Source organism: Nannochloropsis gaditana (genome assembly GCF_000240725.1).
Source record: "Nannochloropsis gaditana CCMP526 unplaced genomic scaffold scaffold258, whole genome shotgun sequence".
Taxonomy (NCBI): domain Eukaryota; class Eustigmatophyceae; order Eustigmatales; family Monodopsidaceae; genus Microchloropsis; species Microchloropsis gaditana.
The window spans coordinates 1-25,514 of NW_005803695.1; the positions used below are offsets into that span (position 1 = coordinate 1).

At 55.9% G+C, this 25,514-nt stretch overlaps 10 protein-coding genes across 10 annotated transcripts; 5 read left to right on the forward strand and 5 right to left on the reverse strand.

The window, feature by feature from the left end:
- Window positions 1-28: 28 nt before the first annotated feature.
- On the forward strand, window positions 29-2,796 carry NGA_0075100 (retrograde transporter; the record flags this gene model as incomplete). The annotated part of the gene is made up of 4 exons (XM_005855206.1): window positions 29-248; window positions 318-332; window positions 389-1,607; window positions 1,935-2,796. The coding sequence occupies 4 exons, from the start codon at window positions 29-31 to the stop codon at window positions 2,794-2,796; spliced, it is 2,316 nt and encodes a 771-aa protein (XP_005855268.1).
- A 159-nt stretch (window positions 2,797-2,955) lies between these two features.
- On the reverse strand, window positions 2,956-6,606 carry NGA_0058102 (dna polymerase v family; the record flags this gene model as incomplete). Its single annotated transcript, XM_005855200.1, has 1 exon — window positions 2,956-6,606. The coding sequence occupies one exon, from the start codon at window positions 6,604-6,606 to the stop codon at window positions 2,956-2,958; it is 3,651 nt and encodes a 1,216-aa protein (XP_005855262.1).
- Window positions 6,607-7,283: 677 nt separating this feature from the next.
- On the forward strand, window positions 7,284-7,887 carry BUD31 (bud site selection protein 31; the record flags this gene model as incomplete). The annotated part of the gene is made up of 3 exons (XM_005855199.1): window positions 7,284-7,441; window positions 7,529-7,677; window positions 7,882-7,887. Exons 1-3 carry the CDS (start codon window positions 7,351-7,353, stop codon window positions 7,885-7,887), a joined length of 246 nt encoding a protein of 81 aa, XP_005855261.1. The 5' UTR covers window positions 7,284-7,350.
- Window positions 7,888-8,559: 672 nt separating this feature from the next.
- On the reverse strand, window positions 8,560-11,088 carry NGA_0075710 (uncharacterized protein; the record flags this gene model as incomplete). Its single annotated transcript, XM_005855211.1, has 2 exons — window positions 8,560-10,924; window positions 11,000-11,088. 2 exons carry the CDS (start codon window positions 11,086-11,088, stop codon window positions 8,560-8,562), a joined length of 2,454 nt encoding a protein of 817 aa, XP_005855273.1.
- Window positions 11,089-11,963: 875 nt separating this feature from the next.
- Window positions 11,964-12,921, forward strand: NGA_0075000 (1-like protein; the record flags this gene model as incomplete). Its single annotated transcript, XM_005855205.1, has 2 exons — window positions 11,964-12,209; window positions 12,710-12,921. The coding sequence occupies exons 1-2, from the start codon at window positions 12,143-12,145 to the stop codon at window positions 12,919-12,921; spliced, it is 279 nt and encodes a 92-aa protein (XP_005855267.1). The 5' UTR covers window positions 11,964-12,142.
- Window positions 12,922-12,992: 71 nt separating this feature from the next.
- On the reverse strand, window positions 12,993-14,256 carry RP-L1 (large subunit ribosomal protein L1). The gene is made up of 3 exons (XM_005855209.1): window positions 14,009-14,256; window positions 13,635-13,844; window positions 12,993-13,528 (listed from the first exon to the last, which is right to left on the reverse strand). The coding sequence occupies exons 1-3, from the start codon at window positions 14,234-14,236 to the stop codon at window positions 13,040-13,042; spliced, it is 927 nt and encodes a 308-aa protein (XP_005855271.1). The 5' UTR covers window positions 14,237-14,256; the 3' UTR covers window positions 12,993-13,039.
- A 1,155-nt stretch (window positions 14,257-15,411) lies between these two features.
- PURH (phosphoribosylaminoimidazolecarboxamide formyltransferase / IMP cyclohydrolase) lies at window positions 15,412-18,108 on the reverse strand (the record flags this gene model as incomplete). The annotated part of the gene is made up of 2 exons (XM_005855207.1): window positions 15,412-17,529; window positions 17,935-18,108. Coding segments are annotated over 2 exons (1,998 nt in total), but the record flags the coding sequence as incomplete, so codon positions are not given.
- Window positions 18,109-19,274: 1,166 nt separating this feature from the next.
- On the forward strand, window positions 19,275-20,612 carry FC (HEMH) (ferrochelatase; the record flags this gene model as incomplete). Its single annotated transcript, XM_005855204.1, has 1 exon — window positions 19,275-20,612. The coding sequence occupies one exon, from the start codon at window positions 19,275-19,277 to the stop codon at window positions 20,610-20,612; it is 1,338 nt and encodes a 445-aa protein (XP_005855266.1).
- A 1,155-nt stretch (window positions 20,613-21,767) lies between these two features.
- On the reverse strand, window positions 21,768-23,108 carry FACKEL (D14-sterol reductase; the record flags this gene model as incomplete). The annotated part of the gene is made up of 2 exons (XM_005855212.1): window positions 21,768-22,652; window positions 22,797-23,108. The coding sequence occupies 2 exons, from the start codon at window positions 23,106-23,108 to the stop codon at window positions 21,768-21,770; spliced, it is 1,197 nt and encodes a 398-aa protein (XP_005855274.1).
- Window positions 23,109-24,487: 1,379 nt separating this feature from the next.
- On the forward strand, window positions 24,488-25,508 carry NGA_0074500 (uncharacterized protein). The gene is made up of 4 exons (XM_005855201.1): window positions 24,488-24,579; window positions 24,796-24,915; window positions 25,028-25,058; window positions 25,165-25,508. Exons 1-4 carry the CDS (start codon window positions 24,509-24,511, stop codon window positions 25,177-25,179), a joined length of 237 nt encoding a protein of 78 aa, XP_005855263.1. The 5' UTR covers window positions 24,488-24,508; the 3' UTR covers window positions 25,180-25,508.
- Window positions 25,509-25,514: the final 6 nt, after the last annotated feature.

A 25,514-nucleotide genomic window follows, 5' to 3' on the forward strand; every position in this document is an offset into this window, starting at 1 on the left:
CCCTGGAGAAGGCTCCGCCTCCTCCAAGATGTGCAGCGGTCCACCACGCTCGTCCAGTCCTTGCTCGGTGCCGGCGAGTTTTCTTGGGGCTCTGGATGTCTTGGAGGATGGCCAGGGTCTGGTACGGGAAGGGGGGCTGGCGACGGTGAGGTGCACGCGCAGGCTAGCCCGGCAGCTGGGCGAGTACATGGAGCTGGTGTCGGACCTGCTTGCCTCCTCCTTCATCGGCCTCGCGCTTTCTTTTCAAGGTACGTTCTCGGGACTGGATGGCCTTGCTCGGAAAGCATGGCGGGGCTAACTCATGACTGTCTTGTGAGGCGGAGGCCATGTCTGTACGTTTAAGCAGGGGCTTCCGTCTCGATCCTCCTGACCTCCCTCTTTCGAACAGCGGACCCGGACGCTTGTGTACCGGACACGCGCTCCTCCCTGCCCTCGCCCTCTTTGTTGCAGAGCGAACATTCTTGTGTGCGCTTGCCCCTTCAGCAACCGGAGTTGGACGAGGCGTTGAAAGCGCAGCTCGTGCCCCGGGTGCGGGGGCTGGTGCGCCTCTGTCGGCTGTCCAAGGCGCTTGAGCGGTACCGGGGACGGTTGACGGCCTCCTTGAAGGAGGTGGTGAAGACCGTGCTCACGGAATACCTGGGTGTTGCGGAATATCAGCGAGGGGAAGATAAGGTTGGAGCAGACGGGGCTGTGAACACGCCTGCCGAGGCTGCCAGCCCCCCCCTGCCGGTCAACGGGACCAGCGGCTTGCCGACCGCAGCAGCTGCGGCGACGTCAACAGAGGAGAACGCTGGCTTGTTGGGCAAAGGCGTCAGAGCCATGAAAGCAGAGTCCTTCCTGGGGTGTCTTAAGCTTTGTTTCGAGCAAATGCTCCTCCCCATGACGGGCGTGGGCCTGATTCATACTTTCTTAGAGGAGCAGATCAGCGAGGAGCTGAGTCGGATTTTGGACCGCCGACCAGTCCCTTCCTCCTCTCTCCACTCCACGCATCAATCTCAAGGCGAATTGTCCACAGGGTCTCCCGGAGAAACAGGCGGAGAGGGGTCCTTCGGACATGTCAACCGGGAGCCCTCGCTCCCTCCCTCTTCGAGTCCTGCGGTGTCCAACTCATCCAGGACAGACGCGGGATCAGTTCCTCCGTCTCCAACGCCCAGCCCTTCAAACAAGTTTAAAACATTTTTAGAAAAGCGGCGATTGGAGACAGGGGGCGGTGCAAGTAAGAGCGGTACCAGTACTGTGGGCAGTCTGGGGATAGGAGGTAAACAGCAAACCCAAGCCCCTTTCAAGGACGAGGATCAAATAAAAGTTTTGGAGTTGCAAGCATGCAAAAAGCTTAACGACGAAATTTTGAAGACCCTGTGTGATCTCTGTTATCGTCACATCGTTTCCCTGTTGGTGGCTCGGAGGGAGGCCAACGTTAGCATGGACCTGGCAGAAATAAAGGTTTTATGGGACAGCACCATGTCTTTCTTAGGGGCTGTGGAGCAAATTTCTGGTACAGCTGGCTTCGGCTTGAAGAGCACACTGCTTACGCAGGCCAAGCAATTCGTTGAGCATGTGCACAAAGGGGGTGTGGGCCGACTTTTGGCGGCCCTTGACGCAGAGAGGTGGGTGCAGACAGATGTAGGCGCGGAGCGGCAAGCCGAAATTGATCATCTTATGGCCGGGAGGGCCGTATTGGCCGCGCGTGCATCCTCGTCTGTTCAGTCTTTGCAAGAAGACCGTCTACTGTCGTTTCCGAAAGAGGACTCGATCTCCGATGTGCAAGACCTTTCTCATTCCAGGGAGTCAGGGGAGTTGTCTATCAGTAGCTCTATCAGCAATGATGGGCACTCCGAAAATCGGCACAGATTTGTGGCAACCGTGGTTATTATTGGAGAAGAACGTTACAAAGTAGTGTACAGCGCAGTGCTTCTAATCTCTCTTCTGAACAGCTACCTAAATGTTGCCGCAAATTTCCCCATGCTCGCCATGGATGTGATGCAGTGCGTTGTCAACTTGCTTCGGCTTTTCAATACGCGTACGGCGCAATTGGTGCTTGGTGCGGGCGCTATTCAGGCGACGGCTCGTCTACGAAGCATAACAGCAAAGCACTTGGCACTGGCCTCCCAATGTTTGGGACTGATACTTGTGCTCCTCCCACATGTCCGTGCCGCCCTTGCCGCCCACTTGCAGACCAAGCAGCAAGCCTTTCTGATTGAACTCGATCGCCTCCGTCAGGAGTACGCCGAGCATCAGGAACGAGTGCTTACGAAGTTTGTAGCTATCATGGGAGAGCTGATAGCGCACAGTGCGGCCAACACAGGCTTGCGGGAGACGGACTGGGATGCCCTGGGTAGTGCCGCCTGCCGATTCGTAGAAGAGGTTATAAAAGGGACTACAACCATGCATAGGGTGCTTTATCAAATTTTGCCTCCCACGCAGGTCCAGGACATCTTTAATCGTGTCTTTGACCTGCTGGGTCATCGGCTGAAAGAGTATCTGGATCACGCGCGCCCCACTACTAATGCCGGGAGGGAACGGCTGGTGGATGAAGTATCACATCTCGTCACATCTCTATCTATGCTCCGGGGGGTGAATGCACAGGCTCTTGCGGAGCTAGAGGGAACAATCCGAGAGAAATTTTCGCCGGCCTCATTTTTGTCGTCACCTGCTACTACTTCAAATTCGCCATCGCCAACCTCCCTCACCCTGTGCTTGCCTCCGACAGACTTAAATGGCGGTTCTGCCTCACACGAACCAATCCTCACTCCTCCGCGGACCTCAGATGCGCCTGCGTCTGCATCATCTGCCTAAATATTGCGTTAAATGAACACTGCCAAGAGCAAAAGAGCAAAAGAAATGACTGTTTCGTCAATAAGCAGGACGTCTCGTGCATTCTCGCTAACATGACTTTCTTTGCTGTCACTAAGTGTTAATCCAGGCTATGAAAGCAGCCAATTTTTATGAGAGTGGCTATTGTTTCAATTTCTCGCGCTTTGGGTGATGATTTGGCTTTTTTTGCTGTGCCGCGTCTCCTTGACTGTCCTTGCCCACACTGTGATTTGCGTCCTTGCCACCGCCTCTACCTGCCTTCGCTTCAGCTATTTCGCGAAATTCGTTGTCGCGCGGACGTTTTTTCCCTTTATCTTTCTGGTGATTCTTCCCGCCCCTAACTTGAGCTTGCTTGACAGGCTCTCCCACGTCTGCACTTGACACGCCCAACTGGCGAGCGACGTTTAGACACGACATCCTCAGCCCGACACTGGAAGTCTTCTTTTGCAACTCGATCAAGGAGCGACCCAGCTCTGAAGCGGCCTCCGCCATGGCTACCTCCTTCGCTGCTTCTTTCTTAGCTCCCTTATTCTTCTTTTCCTTTGACTGAGTGGGCGGCAAACTTCGCGAAAGACCATTGTCTTCCTGAATGACAGTGGCCACTGTTTGGCAGCATTCGACCAAGGGTTTGAGGTGCTTGCTATTCACGTCGCCGCTCTGCTCTGTCGCTACTCGCCTGAGTGCATCCAAAAGACCAGAAATTTCGCGCTGCATAACTTGCTTCGCGTCCGCCCCAAAGACGCGACGTTGCGCCAACAGCAGAGCCACCAACCGAAGCGCCTCTGCTTGTCGGAATGCTTTCGATACCTCCACAACATAGGTCTTTAGTGGTTGCAGCAAAGTTAGACATGCTGGAGAGGGGAAGCGAGCGACCAATTGTTCAAAAGGGGTGGCGGTCAAGCTAGTCCGCGTGGTCATGTACTCTCGTAAAGCACCTCGATAAAGATCCACCAGCCACGCAGGAGGAGGAGCATTCATGCTAGTGCTCGCGAATAGCGTCGCCCGCGTGCAGACATTCAAGCAGGTCAGAACTGTGTTCGCACGGTCCTTGGTAGGGGCCCTCCTTAGCTCGCCCACCAAGACTCGAGTGAGTGCCTCCACCTCCTCGTCTGCCATCCCGCCTCCTCCCTTCGCCACTGGGAAGAGCCTGGGCCGTGTCTTGGCTAAGCGTTTGTTCAAGAAGTCAGACAGGCGGTGTGAGAGATTGAGCAGCTCCGCTGGCCTCCCAGGCCCCGCTTGAGCCTGAAGCTTTCTGAGGGCTGTCAAGCAGGGCTCGACGCTGAGGAGCAAGAGGCCAGCATGCGGTTGTTTGGAGGCAACTACTTCGAGAAGGTCCAATGTCCGTAGCCGATGCTGCAGCGCTTGTCGTTCGGCTTCAGTGCGAGATTCCTTTCCGCCCTGATGGCTAGCCTGGCGCAAGGCCAGCATGTGGTCGAGGTGACCCTGGTTTTCGTCGTCTCCGCCCAGCAAACGCCGGAAAGCCTCGGGATCGCTGCCATCCACGACAACTTCTTGCTCTTCTTCCTCGCTTTCCGAGTCGTCCGGGCCACCCTCATCCGTTGCGTCGCCGCTTGTAGCCATGCCCGTGGAACTGAGAACTTTGTCTAAGGCGGCCAAGGCGGCGTCATTTTCGCCACTATCGTCGTCGCTTCCGTCGCTCGACTCCGAATCACTCCCATTATCTCCTGTCACCCCGTTTATCTCATCATCCTCGAAACCCGACGTGCTGCATACAACTCCCAAAAGCACCTCGAGTGCCGGGCGAGTAATGGGAGAGGACGCGCACACCACCCCCCATGCCTTTCGGACATTGTCGCGGAGATTACGCACCGGCACGCCTGCCAGTGAGGTAGACAGCACTCCCACGCACAGGTCTGCAAGCACAGCCATGGCGTCGACACCACCCTTCACGTCCCGTCTCTGGGAACGAGAGTCCTTGGTCGTGCCCGCAAGATCTTTGTAGCATCGACACAGATCCCCCAAGAAGTCCTCCTGCCCACCTCCCGGTTCTGTGTTCAGCTGGTAGAGGCCAACCTGCATGATCAAAATAGCAAAGGCTTCATCCGTTTTACTCGCTGTTCTGCTCCCCGTCTCCTTTTTTATTCTTGCGAGGATCTCCTCTGTCAGTCCCAACATTTCGTCACGCGCCTCCCTCGGCCCCGCCTCCAGGGGGATGACAAGCTCCACCCCTTCTGCCTCCAGGTCTCGCCATATCTTGTGGGTCTCCCAAAGCCATGCCAGGGCTCCCGTGCCGGCACCTGCAACTTGAGATGGAAGCATGTCCCCCTTTCCCAGCTCGGCCAGGAGGCCGTGGGCCCGTGCAGCCGCCGCCCTCCGGACTTCCTCAGGCACAAAGCCCCTGACCAACTCCCAGGAGGCTACCTTAGTCTCTCCTTTATCCGACTTGCCGGCCCTCCGGCCCCCTTTCTTGACACGCTCAGATGCACCCGTTTTCTTGTCTCCCCTGCTCACCCCCTCGATGTCGAAGTACGCCAACGAAAAGAGCAGCCGCAGTACTTTCACCACCACTCCTTCTCCTCCAGGCTTTGCGACAGCCGGCATCCTGCTCAGCGCGTAAAGCGCGTCCACAGCCCAGAGCTTTTGAGACAGTATTGTGGATGCCGCATCACTTTCATCCATTTCCCCGCTCCCATCCACCCCCTCCTTACTCTTGCAATCCTCCCTCTTTGCAGGAGACAAAGCCGCTATCGACGGTGCCTCCGCGTCGTGGTAGGCCTTTACCACATGCCTTACGAATAACAAGAGTTCCGACGTACTCAAGGCTCCCACTAAATCCTGTAGAACGCTTGTACCGGTCTTCTGGTCGAAGTTCACGTCGCAGCGGGTCAGGAGGGCACAGGCGATGAGGAGGCGTTTCTCCGGCGCCGCCTCACCAGTCGCCACCAGCGCGTCCAAGGTCTGTTTTGCCAAAGGTCGTAGAATCTCGTCCGCAGTCCCTGCCGTGGACAAAGACATGAGCAAGATTTTCAGCACGTTGGGGGACAGACAGATGGGAAGCTGCGTTGCCGACGCCCGTCCGGCCACGCGCTGCAGGAGCATCAAGGCCAGGGCCTTTCGCTCGTGTGTCCCGCAGGCCAGCACCTCGTCGACCATCAGCGTCCACAGGGCTTGAAAGCTAGCACCATGGTCGTCTCCCTCCTCATCTTCGCAGCTCCCGCCGGCCCCGTCGCTACCGCCTGGGCTTGGCAGCAGCCGGTCTAGGAGGCGGTCCCAGAGCGGGTGCACCTGAGGGAAGGCGCTTGACGAGGCTTTCAGCGGCTCAATAAGCTTGTGTATTCGTTTACATTTGAGGATACGCTTGGAACTCAACAGCCAGCGCGGGAGCCTCCCTTCCAGCCCTTTCTCCTTGCGGATACCGTGTTGGCGGAGATAGTCTTGCAGGACGAGCGCCAGCCCGAGCTGGTCAGGATTAAGGGCGTCAACGTCTACTTCTTCTCGCACTCCTTCATCGCTGTGCTTGGTAGTGTCCTTTGCGCCGAGAGACTCCCCCAATTCGGTCAACAAATCCAGAGAATCGAGAAAACGCTGAGGCGGCAAGCACTCCAGCATGGCAACTATAGCCTCTGCGGCCAACGACCGTAAGACCTTGCGCTTCCTAAAAATCCCTATGGCAGTCTCTAATAATTTCATGCCTATCGGATCCCACTCTTTGATGTTGACATTCAGTCGCCCTGACCGCACCACCGCCAGGCACGTAAAGAGTCGGCCGAGGAGCATATCCCGCTCGTCTTGCCCGCGCACGGACCCCGTCACGTCGGTGGAGGTCAGCATGTGTTCATGGACCAAGGACAGTGGAACATCCGGTCTAACAGCAAGCACCTCTGCCAAGCAAGAGGCGAACCCTTGACGCGCTGCTTCAGTGGAAGATGACAAGCCCCGGACCAAGCGCTTTATGGCGTACTCAACTTCTGAAGGCAAAGGAGATGGACGCCTATTTCCTTCCTTGGGACGAAAACTCTTGGACAAAGACTCGACAAGCTCATAGCCCGCTTGGATGCGCTTGTCTGAGTCGGTCGACACCAGCTTCCAGTAGCATTCCAGCGACATCGTCTGTTGTGGGTGGATGGGAGGGGGGTGAGGAGGTCGATGGTGAGCGGAGCCCCGCGGATGCTCAGCCAAATGAGGAGTCAAGAACGACGCAACGTAGTCTATGCCTGTGAAGTCTATCGTAAATGCGAGTGGCTGTCAGAAGATGTCTTTACTACTCCACGTCAGATACGTGGTACGCGCCTCTATGCCCGCAAGATACGACCCCGCAGCGCCGGAAAGGAGCGAATAAGAAGCTCCGTGCTTGACATCGCGTTTTACGCTTTATTATGGCTTGACCCTTGCCACGCATCACCACCATGTCTTTTTGTTCAACCGCAGTAACTATATTTTACTAGGATGCCCACGTATGTTCACATCTAATGAGCAGGTTTTATATCCATTCGCGGTTATTACACTTTAGCTCCATCTCCAGAAGCAGCCCCCAGGATTTCTTCGTGAGGTTCTGCCCTCCCTACAAGAAACAATATGTCGCGATGGGGAAGAAAGGCCCGCCCGCCGCCTGGGTTTGACTACTTAGAGCCTACATTGGCAGCCTTGGAGGCCGAGCTACGAGAAAGTACGTACATAAACCTTCTTTGCAATCGACGGCATGCACATGTCATAATCTTTCTGATGCTTTTCGATCGTTATCGACCACAATCAGAGGTCAATGAGGGCCACGAAGGGAAGCGTAAAAATGAGTCTTTGTGGCCTGTTCATCAAATTAATTGGCAGCGGAGTCGATATATTTTCGACATGTTTTATCGCTATGAGAAGATCAGCCGTGAGGTGTATGAGTATTGCGTGCAGATGGTACGTAGGAATTTTATTTTTCATGCCATAGACGTGTATTATGCAAGGAAGTTTTGTCAAACTTGTTCTTCTTTGGTTGGTTTGCGAATTGTTCCTCTTGCACTGCCTTCTCCAGCTCGCGGAGTGTCTCACTCTTTTTCCCTCGGTTTCCCCTCAAATTTCCTTCCACTCCTCCCTGTTTGCCGTAGAAACTCGTCGATGCAGCTTTAGCAGCAAAATGGAAAAAACCAGGCTACGAAAAGCTCTGCTGCACTTATGCGATCAATACTAAAAATTTTAAGTTTGGGACGACGAGTATTTGTCGCGTACCGAAGCAGGTCTTGAACGAGGGCACCGTGGTGGAGGACGCGAACTGCGGCTGCCGAGGGTGCTCCTCAGGGGACCAGGGAGAGAGAAATATCTTTGGAAATAAGTATGGGCAATACCTCGCGGGCATCCAGGTGCGGCGGGAAAGGAAACAAGCCAAGGCAGCCGCCGCAGTTGCAGGGGTGTGGGCTGAGGGCGGAGGGGAGGAGGACGAGGAAGAGGAGGACGATGAAGCAGAGGAGGAGGAGGAAGAGGAGGAGGAGGGGCACGGAAAGCGAAGCGTACATGATGAAAGAACAGAGGGTGGGCCAGAGATGCACATTCATAAGAAAGTCAAAGCATAGAGTAAATAGCGACGATTGGCACTGGCGGACCGTGCACTGTAGGCAAGCTGACGAAAAGCAACCTTTTGGTCCTGAATGCATGGCCCTGCAAGCACAAGTATCCGTTCATTTCTTTGCCAAGAACACTATTTGCTCTCTCGCAAGTCTTCGCATCGACACAGAGGCCAGCCCCCCCCCTTTTCCGGCCCATCTTTGATTGACTATGTACAGCCGACCCCCTCCCCGCGCCATTTCACCGATGAGGAAGGGAGCACCGGCAGACAGGACACTCCAACTTGATGTCCATCCAGCGCTCCAGACACTCCCTGTCGAAGACGTGATTGCACGGCGCTACCATGTAGCTCCCCAAGCGCGTCACGTCCACGTCGTTGAAGCAAATGGCGCACTCCAGGGCCCCGCCCTCCTCCCCATCCGCTTCTCCCCCGTGTCCCGGTCCCTCTTCCAGGTCCATCAACTCAATCTCCTCGCAGCCACCACTGCTCCCACTGCTTTGCGTGTGCACCAACCCTCCTGCTCGCACTGTGGGTTGAGGACCTTGCGCTCTCCCCCCCCTTCCCTGGGGCACTGGGCGATAGTAGTTGTACTTGGGCGGTAGGAAGCGCGCTGGGATCATATACTGCGGGCCAAGGTAATCTTGCGAGAGGAGGACAGCGACTTGCGCCCCCACCCAGACGACCAGGGCGAAGCAGAGCCGGTAATCGGGCCTGTAGCCCGAAAAAATGAGGTGAATAAAGTTCTCCGGACAGCCGTACACGTAGAGGGGGATGGCGAGGCGCGCCAGACTCATGCCAAGCACGTAGGTCCGATTGAGAGGACGCCGGAGGCCTTTGCTGGCGTTCATGACGATCTGCGGAACCCAGAAGGAGTAAAGGACGAAGACGAGGACCTCCAAGTACTGCGCCAAGAAGTAAACGAGGAAGAGGAGGAGGAAAAGGACCGCGTAGAAACGGGCGTGGAGGGCGGCTAGCTGCCGGCGAAGGCCGTTGAAGGAGGTGGCAGCGGCGGACTGAGAATCGCGTGACTGGTGGATGATGAACATGTAGCGGATCTCGAAGATGGAGAAGATGACAAGCTTGAAGAAGGCGATGGAGGCGAAGGCGGCGAAGAGGGGCTGAAGCACAGCGCACAGAAGGAGGTGGGCGATGCAGAGGAGGGCGTCTAGGATGGCTTGCTGGCCGATACACAAGAGGGAGACCCGAGAGGCCGCTGCTTGCGTGCGCGAGAAATAGAGCTGGCGGAAGAGGAGAGCGATTTGCAGGACGCAGACAAGGGTGACGATGATGGAGTAGTTGACGGCCTTGCGATAGGCCTGAGTCCAGTCGAGGCGGATCGCCTGTGAGGACACACTCAGAGCCACGTCGCACTCGGGACTGGTCAGCGTCCCTTCGAAGCCATCCGCCAACTCAAGCCGCGCCTGGCTCTCCGCCGCGGCAGTGGAGGAGGAGGAGGAGGCGTCGCCCTGGGCCCCCGTCTGGCCCATGACCTGGCTGGCGTTCAGGCGCGGGGAGGAGCGCGCGTCCAGGGTGAACACGCAACGCCGCCCGTTGCTCGTCTGGTGCCGGAAGTATCTCTCTTTGGTCCTGTCTGGGATCAGGACTGTCTCCAGCAAGCCGCCGTCCGGAGCCGCCTTCTCCTCCATCCCCGCCAACAGCGCCCCACCTTTCAGCACCGTCAGCCCCACCACTTCCGCCCCTTCACTCTCATCAGCTCCATCCATATCCAGCTTCTTGTCGGCCTGTAACTGCATTCCGAAAAACACGTCCGCTTCCTCTGCCTCTCGCCCTGCCGCCCGATCCTCCAGGTCAGTACCTGCGCTCGCTGCAACCTCCCTCAAGACGGCATCCAGGCGCATCTCCACATCCGGGTAGCTTGCTACATCTCCCCAGACACCTGCTATCCGTCTCTCAAGGCCGGTATCGGCGTTTGCCGCCATGTGCGAGGGAGAGGCCTGATCACTCGCGTCGCCGGGATTGCCCTCTACCCCCTCTCCGCCCCCTAGACGCTGGCTCGGCTCTCCTAGGGTCCGGGTCGCGCGCCCTGCAGGTTTGTCGCTATCGCTGCCTTGGGCCCGGAAGGTCTTGGCCGAGGAGGCCGGGAGGGTGTAGGCGAAGCCCAGGGTGCCTGCCTGCTTCTGCGAGACGGTTCGGAGCAGGAGACGGCCATCACGGCGCAGGTACACGCCCTTGAGGACTGCGAACACGTCGCGCTCGGAGGAGAAGGGCCCGTCCAGGAGCTTGAAGTAGCCATGCACCAGACTCAGGTCGGTCAGGCCTGCCACGGGATTCATGAAAAGCTGCACGTCCACGCGCCCCTCTGTATGGTGCAGCCGCATGCCCCCTGGCACCTGAGCCCCCGTCTTGGTGGCTGGCCTGCGGCGAGTCTCCTCCGCAGAGCCGCCGAACCTGCCCGCCACCCCCGGCAGCCCGTCACTCCCCCCGGCCTGCATGAGGCGGAGGCGGCGCCCGGGATTGGCCTCTAAAGCCACAGGCGGTTCCACCTGCTTTGTCCAGGCCCCGCGGTAGTAGCCGGTGGTGTTTGCAGCGTAGAAACATCCTTTTCCTTGAAGCCGGACGAACTCTTTCAATCGCTGCGTCGCCCTGGCTGGAAGGACCACGCCCTCCCACGTGGCCTCCTCCCTCGCCCCCCCGCCCCCCCCCGTTTCCGAAACTCACCCACTGCCTACCCCTTCGCTGTCGGTAATCCTCTGCCTCTCCGTTGCTGTCTGCGTCCCCCACGTATGCAGGAGAGCCTGCATTGCCATTGCGATGATCGGCGAATAAAAGCAGAAAGCACATGAACAAGCCCATCTGAAACACTCTTGACCGGTGTCTCCGCGCTTGCTCCTCGTCCATGATGCCCCCCCCGCCCGGCGCTTGTCTAGCAAGCCAACTGTCGTTCGTTGGGAGAGCGTGCGTGTGAATGGTATGCGGAAGCAACGTGCTATGTAACGCACAGGAGGGATCGGGAGTTATCTTTACTTGACGTCAAGATGCCCTGCCTCGAATCTCTAACACACAAGTTGTAAGCCAACACGCTGAAAAATAAAGGCAGAGCTCTTTTATTTGACATGTTGAGAACTGTGATGGTTTCGGAGGGGCAAAGACGGGACATGCAATGTAAAAAATCGAGTGTCAAGAAGGCGGTCTACCTTCGTGTCCTTGCTCGAACCCTCTGGGCGAGGGGAGGAGACGGTGTGTCTTCACGCTCTGGCGTCAGCATGCTGCTGCTGATTCCTATGCTCCACTAAGCTGATGCTTTCGTTCCTCCCAGATGCATCGGCGCAAGACCCGTGCGTGAGTACGGGTGAGACGAGATTTGCCCGAAAGACGCCTGGAGGGGAACATTATGATAGAAATGTCATCCATAAGGGTGTGGACTGTATCTGCAGGGTAATGCGACAGCAGTGCTTGAACTCAGGCGCACACAAAACCTTAGTCCCCGTGATCATGGCAACCCCGGCAGCAGCGGTCTCATGCTGTGAACTAGCGTGAGATAAATATCACCGGCGACCGGGGGGGAAAGGGCTCGCTGCTTGCTCCGCGTCTCCACCTCGACCCGCCCCTTGATTGCATTCATGGTGCACCCACACGCGTGAAGCTCTCATCATGCTTCTACAATACCTTTCCATGTGATTTTACAGGCATCAGTGCTTCTTCCAGGTCGTTTTCACCATTGGATCTCGGCCTTTGAGTCGTGCTCAAGCTGCTAGGAACGTTGCAGTGAATCGCCTGCTCTTCCACTGTTGCTTACGAAAAGCACGACCGAAAGACGTGTGAAAAGGCCGCCCTGAAGAACGCATACCTGATTTCTCTATCATGAGGGGCACCTACATGGATCCCGAGACCAACATCCGATACGACACGAATAATGCGGATTTCGAAGGTACGTAGACACGCCGGCCGAGGGGCCTGACCCCCTGTTGATCTCTTATGAGTACGCTACAATTTCGCCCTTCACACTGCAAACAGGATGGTTGACCAAGCAAAGCAGCTGGCTAAAGGAATGGAGAAGACGTTACTTCATTTTGAAAGGCAGCAAGCTATTTTTTGCCAAGGTAGGGGAGTGAGAGTATTGGGCGTCCGGGTGCTCACGGGGCCCCGTGGCGGAAATGTTGAGTTTCGACTCTGGAAAGGGGCCATCGCAATGTTGCCCCCGTCATTAGAAGGCGCTACAGCGCTACATCCCGAGGGGCGCGTGGCATAAGGCATGCGCCATGTCTGCATGATGACGGTCTGCATGCTTCCTTTGCCCCGTGTTCGATCCTGCCTTCATCGACTCAGACCGTGTCCATCCATTGCATTTCCCGCTTTGGCGCCCCCCCTATTCTTAGAATGAAATGTGCTCCCCGCACGGCATGATAGACCTGTCGTCGTGCATGACAGTCAAGTCGGCGGAGCTTAAGGCTCAGAAGCGGAATGCTCTGGAGGTCTCCACGCCCGAGACGACCTTTTTGATGTACGCGGACACGGAGAAAGAGAAGGACGACTGGATCGGGGCGGTGGGTCGGGCAATCGTGCGAAGCTCCACCACCTACACGCAGGAGGTGGGGGAGGCGGGGGACGAGGATGACGACGGGAGTGACTACGAGGATTAAGGTGAAGTCTTGTACAGGCGAGAGGGGGGGCTTGCGCCACGGTAGAGCGAAGTGAAAGAAACAAAAGGCGGTTGCCACGTTTGCGACTTGTTTCTTTGCGTGCGTGAGTCCAGGCTCCTCAGGTCGTGAGTGCCGCCTCGAGCATGAACCGCGAGGACCGAGGATCGACTGTCGCCACCTCCACCGGCACCGCCTTGCCCATGGTGGAGGTGAGAAAGACACCCTTGAAATACTTCCCCTTGGCCCCCTCCGGCTTTGCGTTGCCTAGCGCCACCATCAATACCCGGATGTTCTCCAAGAGGGCCTCTGGCTCGAACGAGACCTTGCCCACCCCCACGTGCACCATCCCGAATCGATCCGCCTTGAACTGGGCCTGCCCCGCCATGGCCGACTTGACAGCCGCGCCCACGTCCTTGGTGACGGTGCCCATCTTTGGGTTGGGCATGAGGCCGCGCGGGCCCAGGACCCGCGCCACCCGACTCACCAGCGGCATCACCTCGGGCGTCGCCACGCACCGGTCGAACGCCAGCTCTCCGTCTTGGATGGCCTTCACTAAATCCTCCGCGCCCACCACAGCGGCGCCCGCGGCCTTGGCGGCTTCTGCGTCCTGTTGTGTGCATGAGCGTGAGCGAATGCGTCCATGGAGGTACCCAAGAAACTTCTCGGCATCCTCCTCCTCCCTTGCAGCATTCCCATTCTCCTCCTGTACGTACGTCTCCGCGGGCGAACACAGCCACCCGAACAGATTTACCAGTGCCATTGGGCAATGTTTGTACGCCTCGCACGCTTTGATTGGGCTTTCGAGGATCTACTCCCAACTGAATGGCAAGATCGACAGTCTCGGTAAAATTTCTCCGTTTTTCCTCCTTTGCATACTGAAGCACTGCTGCCAAAGCATCTCTTATTGGCAACGCCTCTGTGACCTGTGTGCCCGCCATGCATAATTCTTTTTATTAGCTACAATACGGTCGTAAAAGTTTACGCGCTCACAGTTAAGGTATGTCGGCGAGATGGACGAGAGCAAAGACATCAACGTAAAGAAGAAGGGGGAAGAAAGGTGCGGGACGCGCTTGTATGCGTGTATTACCCTGGACGACGAAGGAGCAGAAGGTGAGGATTGCAACAGTGAATGGGAGGAGGTGACCGGACTCGAGCTTCGCTGGCTTGCCCGGGCAGAATTTAGGGACGCGACTGCCTTGCCAACAGTAGTGGACGGCGGCCTTCGTTTTCGGACAGTCTCGGCTGTGAAGCCCCTGAGGGAGCCCAAAAGAGCTGTCGAAACTCTATATTCCTGATGACGAATTCTCCGAAGCATCGGGTTTGACTCTAAGCTGTGTGCAGTGAGTGCGGATTAAATGATAAATCCATTGAGCTGCGTTATTATCCGAGGGCAAGACGCGCCTCCAAACCGGGATGCGACAACATGCTACCGGCAAAATGACGTTCATCGCGCGAACCAGAAGATGCACAAAAAATGGTCGTTGGATCCCTCCCATCTCCCCATGCTTTGCACTGAAGAGGTAGGGATGGTGGTCGACATGGGCAGGGCGATGGCAAGGAATGGAGCAACCGGGGGGTGTCTCGCTGAGCAACGAGGGGAGAGGAGGTTATCAGCCAGGCGAAAAAGACAACATCTCATAGCTGCCGGGCTATTTATGGCGGATTCTTCAAAGAAGTGTATTAAATACTGTAAATTATCAGGTCTGCTCCCAATACTCATTGCGAGATCGAGCACAGAAAGCGACAGGTAGGGCTGCTTAAAGTGACTGCGAGCTGTCTTGGACTAACAGAAAGGGTTTGGCAGACTATTCTCTCGAATTCCTTTAAGAAGGCCGACGGCACACTAAAGAAATATATATATCCAATATATATATTATAAATATACATATATGTATTTTGGTTATAAAATTTCGCAACATTCATTGCTTGTTATCCCTGAGGTGCCACAAGCCCCACTTTATTCGTCATATCCTAAGAACGCTGCTATTTGTGCTTTAATAAGCGCATTATTTTTTAAAAAATAGTTGTGATCAATCTGGTACCCCTATGGCGGAAATCATGGAGATAATATTCCATCCACTAACGCTCTTGGTCAGTGATTTTAATGTTCAAAAAATTAAACAAAAAACTTTTGTGGTAGCGCCACTACTCATCCAGGTATTGGGTAGAACAGGAAAACCTAGTGGGAAACGGATGAGCTCATTCGATCATCGATCCCATGGGCTTCATCGATCCCATGGGCTTAAAAACTAAGACCAGGAAAACTTTGGACCGCACTTCCAGTTAAAACTAAGCAGCGGTAGTTGTATCATCGGAGGTGTGCTTTCAGTCGCTACGTTTTTGTATGGAACCAGGAGCGCGTTGTTGATTTGACGACTGTATTAAGAGTGTGTGATGTACCGTTTATACTCGCCCGAGCATCTTGGAGGGCCCCTCTTTTGGCCAACATGTGAAGAAATCATGCTCTGGTCGCACTGTGCCAACTCTACGCCCGCAAAGTATTGCTTTGTTCTTTGAATGAAAGTATTTCAAAACACCCTGTATTTGAACCTGAAAAAAACTTCGCTTTCAACCGTATCTTATCGGTAATCTCTACGTCATTTCGGGCTAAATAACTTTGTAGACCATTTTGCAAAGAATATTGGCTGTCGGAGGTGGAGTGAGTCATTGTCATGCAACGTCGAAGCTCGCCTAGCTAGGTTGCGAGCTGCGGCTACTTTCTTTACCCTGGTAAATCCATATTTTTGTTAGTGGACCTGGCGGTCTAAGAACGTCGCCCACGATCTAGTGATGGAAGAGTCGAACATTTGTGAAGGCCATCGCCATACCGTAGTTGTTGCAGCACTCAGTAACCTGCGTATCTTGGACTGAGCCTCCTGGCTGGACAACGTACGTCACCCCATACTTGGAGGCGTGGTCGATGGAGTCCCGAAACGGGAAAAATGCGTCCGAGGACAAGCTCACCCCTTTCAGCGTTCCCATGAAAGCCGCCTTCTCATCTTCTGTGAGGGGCGACGGCACGTCCTCGAAGTTTGCCTCCCAGAGTGGACGCTCCGCCGCGGTGATGTCGCCTTCGATGTAGCGCACGCGGGCATTGACGCGGTCCTGACGCTTCACAGTGGGCTTAAAGGCCAGGGAGCGCACCTTCGGGTGCTGTCGCAGCCACCAGATTTCCACCTTTCGCCCCGCTAGTTTCACACAGTCCACTCGACTTTGCTGACCTGCCCCCACGCCGATTACCTGCCCATTCAAGGCGTAGCCAACCGAATTGGATTGAGTGTACTTGATGGCGATGGAGGCAATGATCAGATCCCGCACCGCCTCCTCAGGAAGCTGAGCGGTTGTCACCACTTTGCTCAGATCCGATGGGGAGAGGAAGGCGTCGTTGCGGCGCTGCTTGAAGGCTGCACCGTAGACCTCCCGATACTCCACAGGGGGAGGCGTGAAATCTGCTGTGGCCTGCAGGACAATGAACTTCCCCTGCTTCTTGGAGGCCAGGATCTGCAACGCCGCGGGCTCGTAGCCCGGGGCAATGATTCCGTCACTCACCTCCCTCTGTAGGACCTTCGCTGTCGCCTCGTCTACCACGTCGCTCACGGCCACAAAGTCCCCGAAAGAGCACATGGGATCCGCACCGCGCGCGCGAATGTAGGCGAGGGCAACGGGAGTCAAGGCCCCCGGTTCTCCGACCTCGTAGGCCTGGGCCTCCTCCGCGGTCAGTGGCACGGCCACCCCGGCCCCCGCGGGCGACACGTGCTTGAACGAGGCTGCTGCCGCCAAGCCCAGAGCCGCGCGAAGCTCCCGCACGAGCTGGTAAGCGTTGAGTGCGTCTAGCAGGTTGATGTAGCCGGGCGTGCCGTTCAGGACCTGGAAAGGCATGGGGGTGCCGAGGATGGAGAGGATGCCCGCGGGCGCCTGATGGGGGTTGCAGCCATACTTGAGGGGGAATTGCGGCGTGTAGACGCGCGTCACGACAGGCGCGGCCTCACCGAGCTGGCCATTGATCCATCCGGCGATAGCCGAGTCGTAGGCCGCCGAGGTGGCAAAGGCGCGCGCGGCGAAGCGCTTTCGCAGGGCCAAGGATGTGCTTCCGCCATGAGCCTTCATCTCGGCCATGAGTTCACCGTACTGAGAGGGCGAGGTGGCAATAACGACGTACTTGTGGTTCTTGGCCGAGGAGCGCAGCATGGACGGCCCGCCAATGTCAATGTTCTCGATGCATGTGGCGAAGTCCCCGCCCTTCTGTACAGTGTGCTCGAAGGCGTACAGGTTCAGCACCACAACGTCGATGTTCGAGATTCCGTTCTCCGCCATTTGTGACTCATGCGTGGGGTTTCCTCGCACCCCCAACAGACCGCCATGGACCTTGGGGTGGAGTGTCTTGACGCGCCCGTCCAAGATCTCGGGGGCGCCGGTGTACTCCGACACGTCCTTGACCGGCAGTCCCGCCTCTCGTATCACTTTGGCAGTCCCCCCCGTGGACAAAAGCTCCACGCCCTGCTCCACCAGAAACGTGGCGAGCTCTAGCAAGCCCGTCTTGTCCGAGACCGAAAGGAGAGCACGCTTTACCTTCCAGAGGTCCGCTTGAGTGCCTTCGACGGCAGTGATCTGAGGGCGAGTATGAGAAAGTAAATAGTGAGCGAGAAAACAAGCTGTAATTGTTATGGAGTATCGCAAGGGTTTGTATCGAAACCCATGGCTGGACGAATGGGACTTAGGGCGCAAATGAATAGAAAAGGCATGTGAAGATTCGGCAGTCGCGCACGCTGTACCAAGAACGCCAACACGAAGGAGAAGATATTCAAGAAGAGAACTCGAAAATATATGAGCTGCAAAAGGAATACTCTTATGGCAAAGAAAGAAAAAGATGTTGTTCATACGTATCCAAAAGCTCCTTGTCGGGACAGTATTGTGATAGGGCGGGGTTTATATCAGGCATTTCTGCGCCACGTAGAAAGAAATAAAGGAACAAAAGACCATAAGAAGACACTACCCTTGTCCATAAAAACGTACCACATGTGCCATGTGCTTTCCTGGCAATACAAATGTTCCTTGATGATGGGACAGCAAAGAGACGGCCTGGAACGCTGCCGGGCCACTCAAAACAATGAGAGGAAGCAGGAGAAACGCGGAGAAGTACACAACGACCGACACGCACACTTGATGAATTTTGAACTGTGTGCTTTTTGAAAGTGTGAAAATGGTAGGCTTGATCGTCGTGTCCGTCGACATGCTTACGAGATTTCTTGGAATAATGCCGCAAGGGAGCTTCAACACTTCAAGCATGAGGAGAAGCACTCACACCGTCATACCGCATTTATTCACACAACTCGGAACTTGGAAAATCTAACTTTCCTGACCGTATACGGACTGCTATTCCGACTTGTAATTCAGCCAACCCGCGTCTCGAGAGCCCGTCAATCCTTGCACACGCCGGCGGGTCACAGCGGACGAGACGGTCTCGCGGGCTCGTGGGAGGCCCCGTGCGGTTCACAGTCTGCGGAGTAAAACGCCACCCCAGCCCGGGCTATTGCCTCGAAACAAACCACGTACCCAAGTGCGTGACGAAGCGCAATGCCAAAGTCACGCTTCCCTCCTTTTCAAACACTGTGAATCTTTGCGTGTTATTGATTCAGGCATTGCTGGGCCTGGTGATTTGCACGATTGCGGCGGTCTGCGTCGGCCGGCAAGCAAGCCTTGGGCCACGCACGCGCGAGGAGAGCGCAACACAATTCTACGCCTGCCTACGAGCGACCACAGCTCAGTGACCGGGCTTTCAAAACACACCGCCGCACTTGCTATTTCTTCGGTATACCCACAACGAGCAACCTGTCACACTCTCCTCTACAGACACAGCTTTGTTGGACATAGCACCGATTTATTTCGACTGAGGTGGCCTGTGAAAGTGAGAGCACTGACTCGTATTCCGCGCATTCTTGCCTCGCACCGCCGGCTTCCTTGTAACATACTGCTCGTGGCCATACACCGGCAGTCAACTAAGTAGAAGTATGGTCACACGACAACTATTATGCACCAGAAGCACAAAAAGCGGCCAAGGGCGCGACGAGAGGAAATACAAGGCGGGCGATCGCATGTCAAGCACTGGCCACGTCTTGACCTGGGGCTCCTGCTTCTTGTTAACAGGAAGCTTGCTGCTCGCCACGACTGCGGAGGCCTTCTTCTTCCGCTCGTCGTGTTCGAGGACTCCCTCTCTATCAGCTTTTTCGAAAGGGGGGCGCGGCCGGACGGCGGCATCCCCTATCGTCCTCCCCACCCTACCCGTGTCCAGGGTTAATGCAGGACTGACGGTGCGTCAGAGCACGGGGTCCTCAAGCACCAGCAGCGGCAATACCATGAAGAGCAGCAATCCCAACAGTAACAGCATGGAGGGCCAGAAGTCCACGCGCTTGGACGCGGCTGCCACCATGGACCCTCCTACGACAGGTTCGGGACTCCGGCGCCGCATTCGGCCCGAGATCCAGCTACCCGCGCCGCACGTGAACGACAAGCCGGATGTCAAGCTCGGCGTATTACTTTTGCAACTAGGAGGTCCGGAGCGAATGGAGGACGTGGAGGGCTTCCTGTATAACTTGTTCGCGGACCCGGACATCATTCGCCTTCCCGGCCTGATCAGTGGCCTGCAGAAGCCCTTGGCATACGTCATCTCCAAACGCCGCGCCCCAAAGTCCAAGGCGGCCTACGAGTCTATCGGCGGCGGTTCTCCCATCGTGCGTTACACGCAAGCACAGGCGGAAGGCGTGGAGCGCGTCCTCCAGGAGATGGGGCTCGACGCGAAGTGCTACGTGGCCATGCGGTACTGGCACCCCTTCACGGACGAGGCGATGGAACAAATGATTAAGGATGGCGTTAATAGCCTAGTGATTGTGCCGCTCTATCCGCAATTTTCCATCTCCACGAGTGGGAGCTCGTTGCGGGTGTTGCAGGACTTGTTTTTCAAGGACTCCCCGCGCTGGAACCAAGTCAGCCACACGGTGGTGCCAGCCTGGTACGACCGTCCGGGCTATGTACAGGCCATGGGCCGCCTTATTTCCAAGGAACTTGCGCAGTTCACCCAGGAGCAGCGGGCAGAGGGCGGTCTGCACGTGCTCTTCTCGGCCCACGGGGTCCCTCAGCGGTACATTGAGATGGGGGACCCGTACCAGCAGCAGATTCAACAGTGCGTGGATTTGATCGCGCAAGAGTACGCGGCGCCGGATGTGACGACGCACCTCTCGTACCAGAGTCGAGTTGGCCCTATCGAGTGGCTGAGGCCCTACACGGACGACACGCTAGAGGAGCTGGGGGCGGCGGGGGTGAAGAACCTGGTGGTGGTGCCGATCAGCTTCGTCTCGGAGCATATCGAGACGCTGGAGGAGATCGACATCGAGTACCGGGAGTTAGCGCACGAGAATGGGATCACAAACTGGCGGCGCGTGCCGGCGTTGAACACGGAGCCTGGCTTCATCGAGGACTTGGCGCACATGGTGGTCGAGGCCCTTCAGGAGCCCGCCATCTCGGTGACAGAGGCCTGCGCTCTGAACAACCTGGACATCATGCCCATGGGTGGAGACAAGGACGGGGGCGAGGATGGCAAGGGCTTGGATGGGAGACTAGCGGTCCTGGGTCTGGCGTCGGGGGTGGTGCTGGACTTGTTCAGTGGCCGGGGTGGTCTCGCCCATCTACTGCACTGAACGAAATGACGCAGTCATATCTTTTCTTGGCGAGTGCGTTAAGGGAGTTCGCACTATGATTATGCCAGACATGTGTCTTTCATTTCAAACAGTTTCTCTCTGTGATGTAAAGCAGGCGAGATTTCTTCGTCAGACGTGCAGGAAAGCAGATGGGCAAAGAAGAAGGAGACATGAAGAAGGATGATGCCTCTATGGAAAGGATGTCGGAAACTCTACGATTCTCAGCCTTTGAAGTGCATAAGGCTTCCGGTTGATGTACATAGTATATTAAAGAGGGTTGACGTACCATGGGAATTTAGTGATGAGGAAGGAGAGAGGCGACTAGTCAAGACCGGAGGGTAGCAGTTGAGGCCGTGGAAGCGACCTTTGAAGTTTAAAGTGTGTAGAGAAAGGATAGAGTGACTCATTCAAAGACCCGGACGAGAAAGAGCGGAGGTAAAAGGTGCCTACACACCTCAGACTGCCGGAAGGTGTGCGAGTGAGCGGGTGCCAGCGAACATTCCTGCCTCGCAGCGTTGCGTCAAATCTGCGCTTCGAGGGTCTGTACCGCTAGCAACGATGGTGATGAACATATCAATGTAAGATACTCAGGGCTCAGACACTAGTTACAACGTCTTGGCCTTTGGGCAAGAGCTGGCTCGACGGCAGTTTTTGGTCCTATAGCTTGTCATTTTCACTATCGTTGAATTATCACACGAGGAGGACTTCAAATGGCAAGCAAAACAGGAAACTTCATTGGAAAGCAAATTTATTCAGATTTACGACGCGGTTGTCTCTGACCATCCAATGACGAGGGTAAGCGCGTGAGGAAAAAGGAATATCCAGGAAGAGCAGGGAGCGGTGCTGAGGCGAAGCGACTGTGCAAGCAGCGTAGATACTAAGGCATAGGTCTCCCGTGTCGTCTCTCGGAAAGTTAAAGAATCGAAACAAAATTGAGCATTGATTTTGAGGTACCGTGTTGTCCGTTTGCCGGTCGATTATAGCTTTATCACCCACTCCTTCATATCAATCCAGTACTTTACGTTATTTTCGCCGTCAAGATTTCTCAGTGTAACCTTTCATATCCTTTTGAATTTCCCCAAGTCCCCTACTTCCAAATGCATGAAACTGTCGCGGTCTCACTGCCCGCTCCTCATAAACATGATCCTCAGTATCTCAGTAGATTCCGGGCAGAAAGAGCCACTTAACCTCTTTTTTGTATTTTTGCCAGTCTGCGCCATATTTCAGGGAACACAAATGATCGTCGCGGGCCGCTCGATGCACAAGCAGAATCCCAAAGTAAATGGCATAGAAATAGGGTAGCACGTGCGTCGGTCCACAAAGCCCGCACCATGCCAAGGCCATCAGCCAGTCCCCCGTGTAGTTGATCTTGCGCGCCCATCCCCACCAGCCCGAAACCATGAGCTTGGTCCCTCGGATTGTGTCCATATAACGGACATGCGGAACGCTTGTGGGGTCGCGGCGGAAAGCGTCCTTGGTCGAGTTCGCCTGCCGGAAGATCCAGTAGCCCACCAGGTGCATGGCCGAGAGGCCCGCCAACGCGTAGGTGGAGAGGGAGACAGGGCGGCCGACCAGGTAGCGCGCTTGCAAAGAGTAGGTGAACGGCACCCAGGCAAGGTCGCCGAAGGCCAGCATGAAGCCGAAGCCGTCCGTGGTGATGTCCATGGTGGTTAGAATGGCACGCTCGTTCAGGAGGGCGTCTAGGACGTACCACCCCTGGAAGACGTTCACCAGCACCAGGGGCCAGCTGGGAGGCTCCCCCGTGACGGCCTGAAGCTGCTGCTGTTTCATCAGCATTCCCATATTCAATGCCACCCATCCAATGAGCCCAGGGCGCAGCTCACAGAAATACTTCCAGTCAAAGCTGCCCAGACGAGGGTTCAGTTCGCGGCCCATGTAGAAATCGTACATGACATTCCCGCTCCGTCCCCCGTCGGCTAGCCGAGCACCCTTTCGAAAAGAGGCTAGGTAGAGGAGCAGGGACAGGCCGAAAGAAAAGACCACGGCCGCGAAGGCGAACTGAGGGAAGTGGTCGTAGAGCTTTTCAAGAGGAAAGGGACCGAAACCAGTTAGTTCACCGAGCACGGGGATAGCGCCGTTAGCGGCCTGTCCGGCGTGCTGCAACACTGCGTCTCCTGCGGCCGAGGCCGTGTACACAAATTGCTCATCCCCTTCATCTCCAACGATTGTGGGCAGGATTCCCTCGTCCTCCACTGGCACCGCGAACCGCGGACAGCCGTGAACTAGCAGCAAAAGAGAGATCCAGAACGCCAAGTGCCCGTTCAACTTGTACGGAAGACGCAGCCCTTCTGCTCCTAACAGGGGCACACCCAAAGCTACCTCACCGGGGAGCAAGCGCTCCAAAACGACCTGAAAGCAGAACCAGGCGACTATGCAGGCAAAGGCCAGGGGGTCCCAGAGCTCGTTTTGTACGAGGGCTACGAGCGCCGAACCCCGGGCCTTGAGGGCGCCGGGGATGTGTTGAATGATTGCCATGAAGGCACTTGCCGTGTTGTGCGGTGAGCGCCTGGCTTGCAAAGCGAAGGTGGAGAAGGTGCTCGGCAGCGCTCGGAGGAGGGCAGGCAGCGTTGAGGTCAGAAAATGGGCCATGTCAGTCCAACGCAGGCATGCCAGGGGAGAAGTGGAGGATCTGAAGGAGAGAGGGTACTTCGACGACGATGATGACGGGGACGCCGAAGACATAAAGTTTGGACAAAAATAGTACAGCCCCATCACGACTACAGGCAGGCCGACCACGATCCCCAGGGCACCCCAAGGCCCGCCAAACTCGTACTTAAAAGACGAGGCCACAGCTTCCGGTGGATGAGAAGGTGCTGAGGCTGATAGTGCTTTCGACATCGGTTTTTTCCTCGTGGCTTTCGGGCGAGTGGGCGCATTATCCTCCTCTGATAGGGGTGAGTCAATAGAACGTGATTTTGGCGCCTTTTTTCGAGGAGGGCTTCCAAGAATCTTGGAGGTTGGGGTCAACGGGATGTTATCCGTGCCACTAGACGTCACAGCAGCCACAGTACGCCGCCTAACAGTTCTAATTTCAGGAGCTGTCGCAGCATTTTCCTTTTTGCTCCCAGGCGAGCGCCTTCTCCTAGTGCTTACCATGGTTGCGAAGTCGCTTCACTTCGTAGCGCGCGAGACGGCTATGGTAAGTATGAATGTGAAAGTGTGCATGAGGAAAAAATAGTGTAAGTCCCGGTGACCCACATTTTGAGCCGCCACTTTAATGCCTCGTGACAGCTTCCCAGCACAAGGTGGAGGCAGCATTCATCCGTCTGCGTCTAAACCACGATTGCGGCGTGCAGGGCGCGAACATTTGTCTCCCTCGTCGGCGAGGCGGCGATGGTCTCGAAGAGGACGTTCAGAGGTAGCCCCTGCCGGTGCACAACTAGCGCGACCGGGGAATGTCGCGCTCACGTAGGCCGAGTGGAGGCCTGGCGTCGAGTGCAGGGCGTCCGAATGCCGAGTACGCTTAAATCAATCTCAAATCAATTTGGGGGCGTGTAAGATCCACAAGAGGATCCTGGTGTATTCATAAAGGTAAAAGCAGAGTGAGGGAGAGCCCCTGCCGGTCCACAACTAGCGAGACGAGACCGGCAGGCCCGTCCCTTTAAGCCGTAGCTACGAGAACCTGGGGCAACCGCGAACAAAAAGCAGACCATTGCTGCTTTTTTCTTGTGTTGGAGTTAGAGCTGATGTGGTATGCTTGTCGCATTTTGTCTTGAGCGGCTGAGGTACATATGCGTGCTCAGCTTTTTTGATGACGCAACGCCGCTCTCCAAGCACAGTGCTCATGTACGCGCTGGAATGCTCTCACCAATGTCCTCTTCAAACGCATTTAGCAAGCTTACGAAGGAACACACAAAATTACAGCTTTTTCAATCATGCTCGGTGTTGTTCGGGGAATCGCGGCCCGCGTCAAGCCTGCCAAGAACCAGGCGCAGCTCATTTCCAGGTAGAAGATGCTTTTGTCAAAGATTATGGAATGGGCCTGATTTCTGGAGGAGGACGCATGATCTGCATATCTAAAGAGAAGATGAAGATGGGATGTTGTGTTGTATACATTTGCGAGATGATCGATGTGTACACTTGCGAGATGATCGAAGTGGCTCGCCTGGGATGAGCTTTGCACTACTTGTCAGCTGGTGACCTTTCTCTGTTCCCTCAACAGGCGCATGATGGGAGGCGACGGTGGTCACCATCCCCACTACGTTTTTGAACCCCCTTTCAACAAAACGTTTGTGGCCGTGCTCGTGGGCGGCGGTGTCACTCTCGGTACTGGCCTCGTTGTGTAAGTGAAGGCAAAACGCACCAGACATGACCGATGAAGGGCGAGAGCCGGAACTTCAAAACACTAACCCTCTTCCACATGGACATGACGGGGCCAACATATGTCAAAACAGGGCTTCATGGAAATTTCAGAACAAGAAACAGGTGCGTGCGATGCAATATAGTGGCTCTTGTCCGTTCTCTTCGTGTCTCCGTGCGTTTTATCGCGAGATATTCACAGCTCTTGTGTTCCCGTCTTTTTTTCCGGCAGGGTTTCACCAAGTGATCCATCGCTGCCATGCCTGAGAAGGTACACGCACAGCTCTGGGCGCGTCTCGTTGATCGGGGGCCATCGCCTTTTTTGTCCTTTATCGTCGGAGGGAACGGGTTGGAGGATCTCGAAGGGAGCCATAGCTTTTAGAGCGCGATCGGCTGGACTGGCCCGCTCGTCGGGATGAAGAAAGCCGGTGCACTCTTTGTAAAGAAAGAAAAGGCGCCCAGGTGACGGACAACACTGTAGCGGCTCGTCTTTGCTTTATGGATGTTCTATTTGATTCGCGCGTGGAAGCTTGTCCAATCCCTCGCCGTGGACGGCTGCCAAAAAAACAAGGCAAACAACTA

Excerpts from the sequence above, each read along its gene's own strand:
- RP-L1 (XM_005855209.1), bottom strand. The coding sequence starts at position 14,236 with ATGCTTCGGAGAATTCGTCATCAGGAATATAGAGTTTCGACAGCTCTT. Across the intron at positions 13,845-14,008 it reads CTGCTCCTTCGTCGTCCAGG|GTCACAGAGGCGTTGCCAAT; the intron begins GTAATACACGCA and ends GCGGGCACACAG. Across the intron at positions 13,529-13,634 it reads CTGTGTTCGCCCGCGGAGAC|GACGCAGAAGCCGCCAAGGC; the intron begins GTACGTACAGGA and ends TGCACACAACAG.
- NGA_0074500 (XM_005855201.1), top strand. The coding sequence starts at position 24,509 with ATGCTCGGTGTTGTTCGGGGAATCGCGGCCCGCGTCAAGCCTGCCAAG. Across the intron at positions 24,580-24,795 it reads CAGGCGCAGCTCATTTCCAG|GCGCATGATGGGAGGCGACG; the intron begins GTAGAAGATGCT and ends TTCCCTCAACAG. Across the intron at positions 24,916-25,027 it reads CTCGGTACTGGCCTCGTTGT|GGCTTCATGGAAATTTCAGA; the intron begins GTAAGTGAAGGC and ends ATGTCAAAACAG.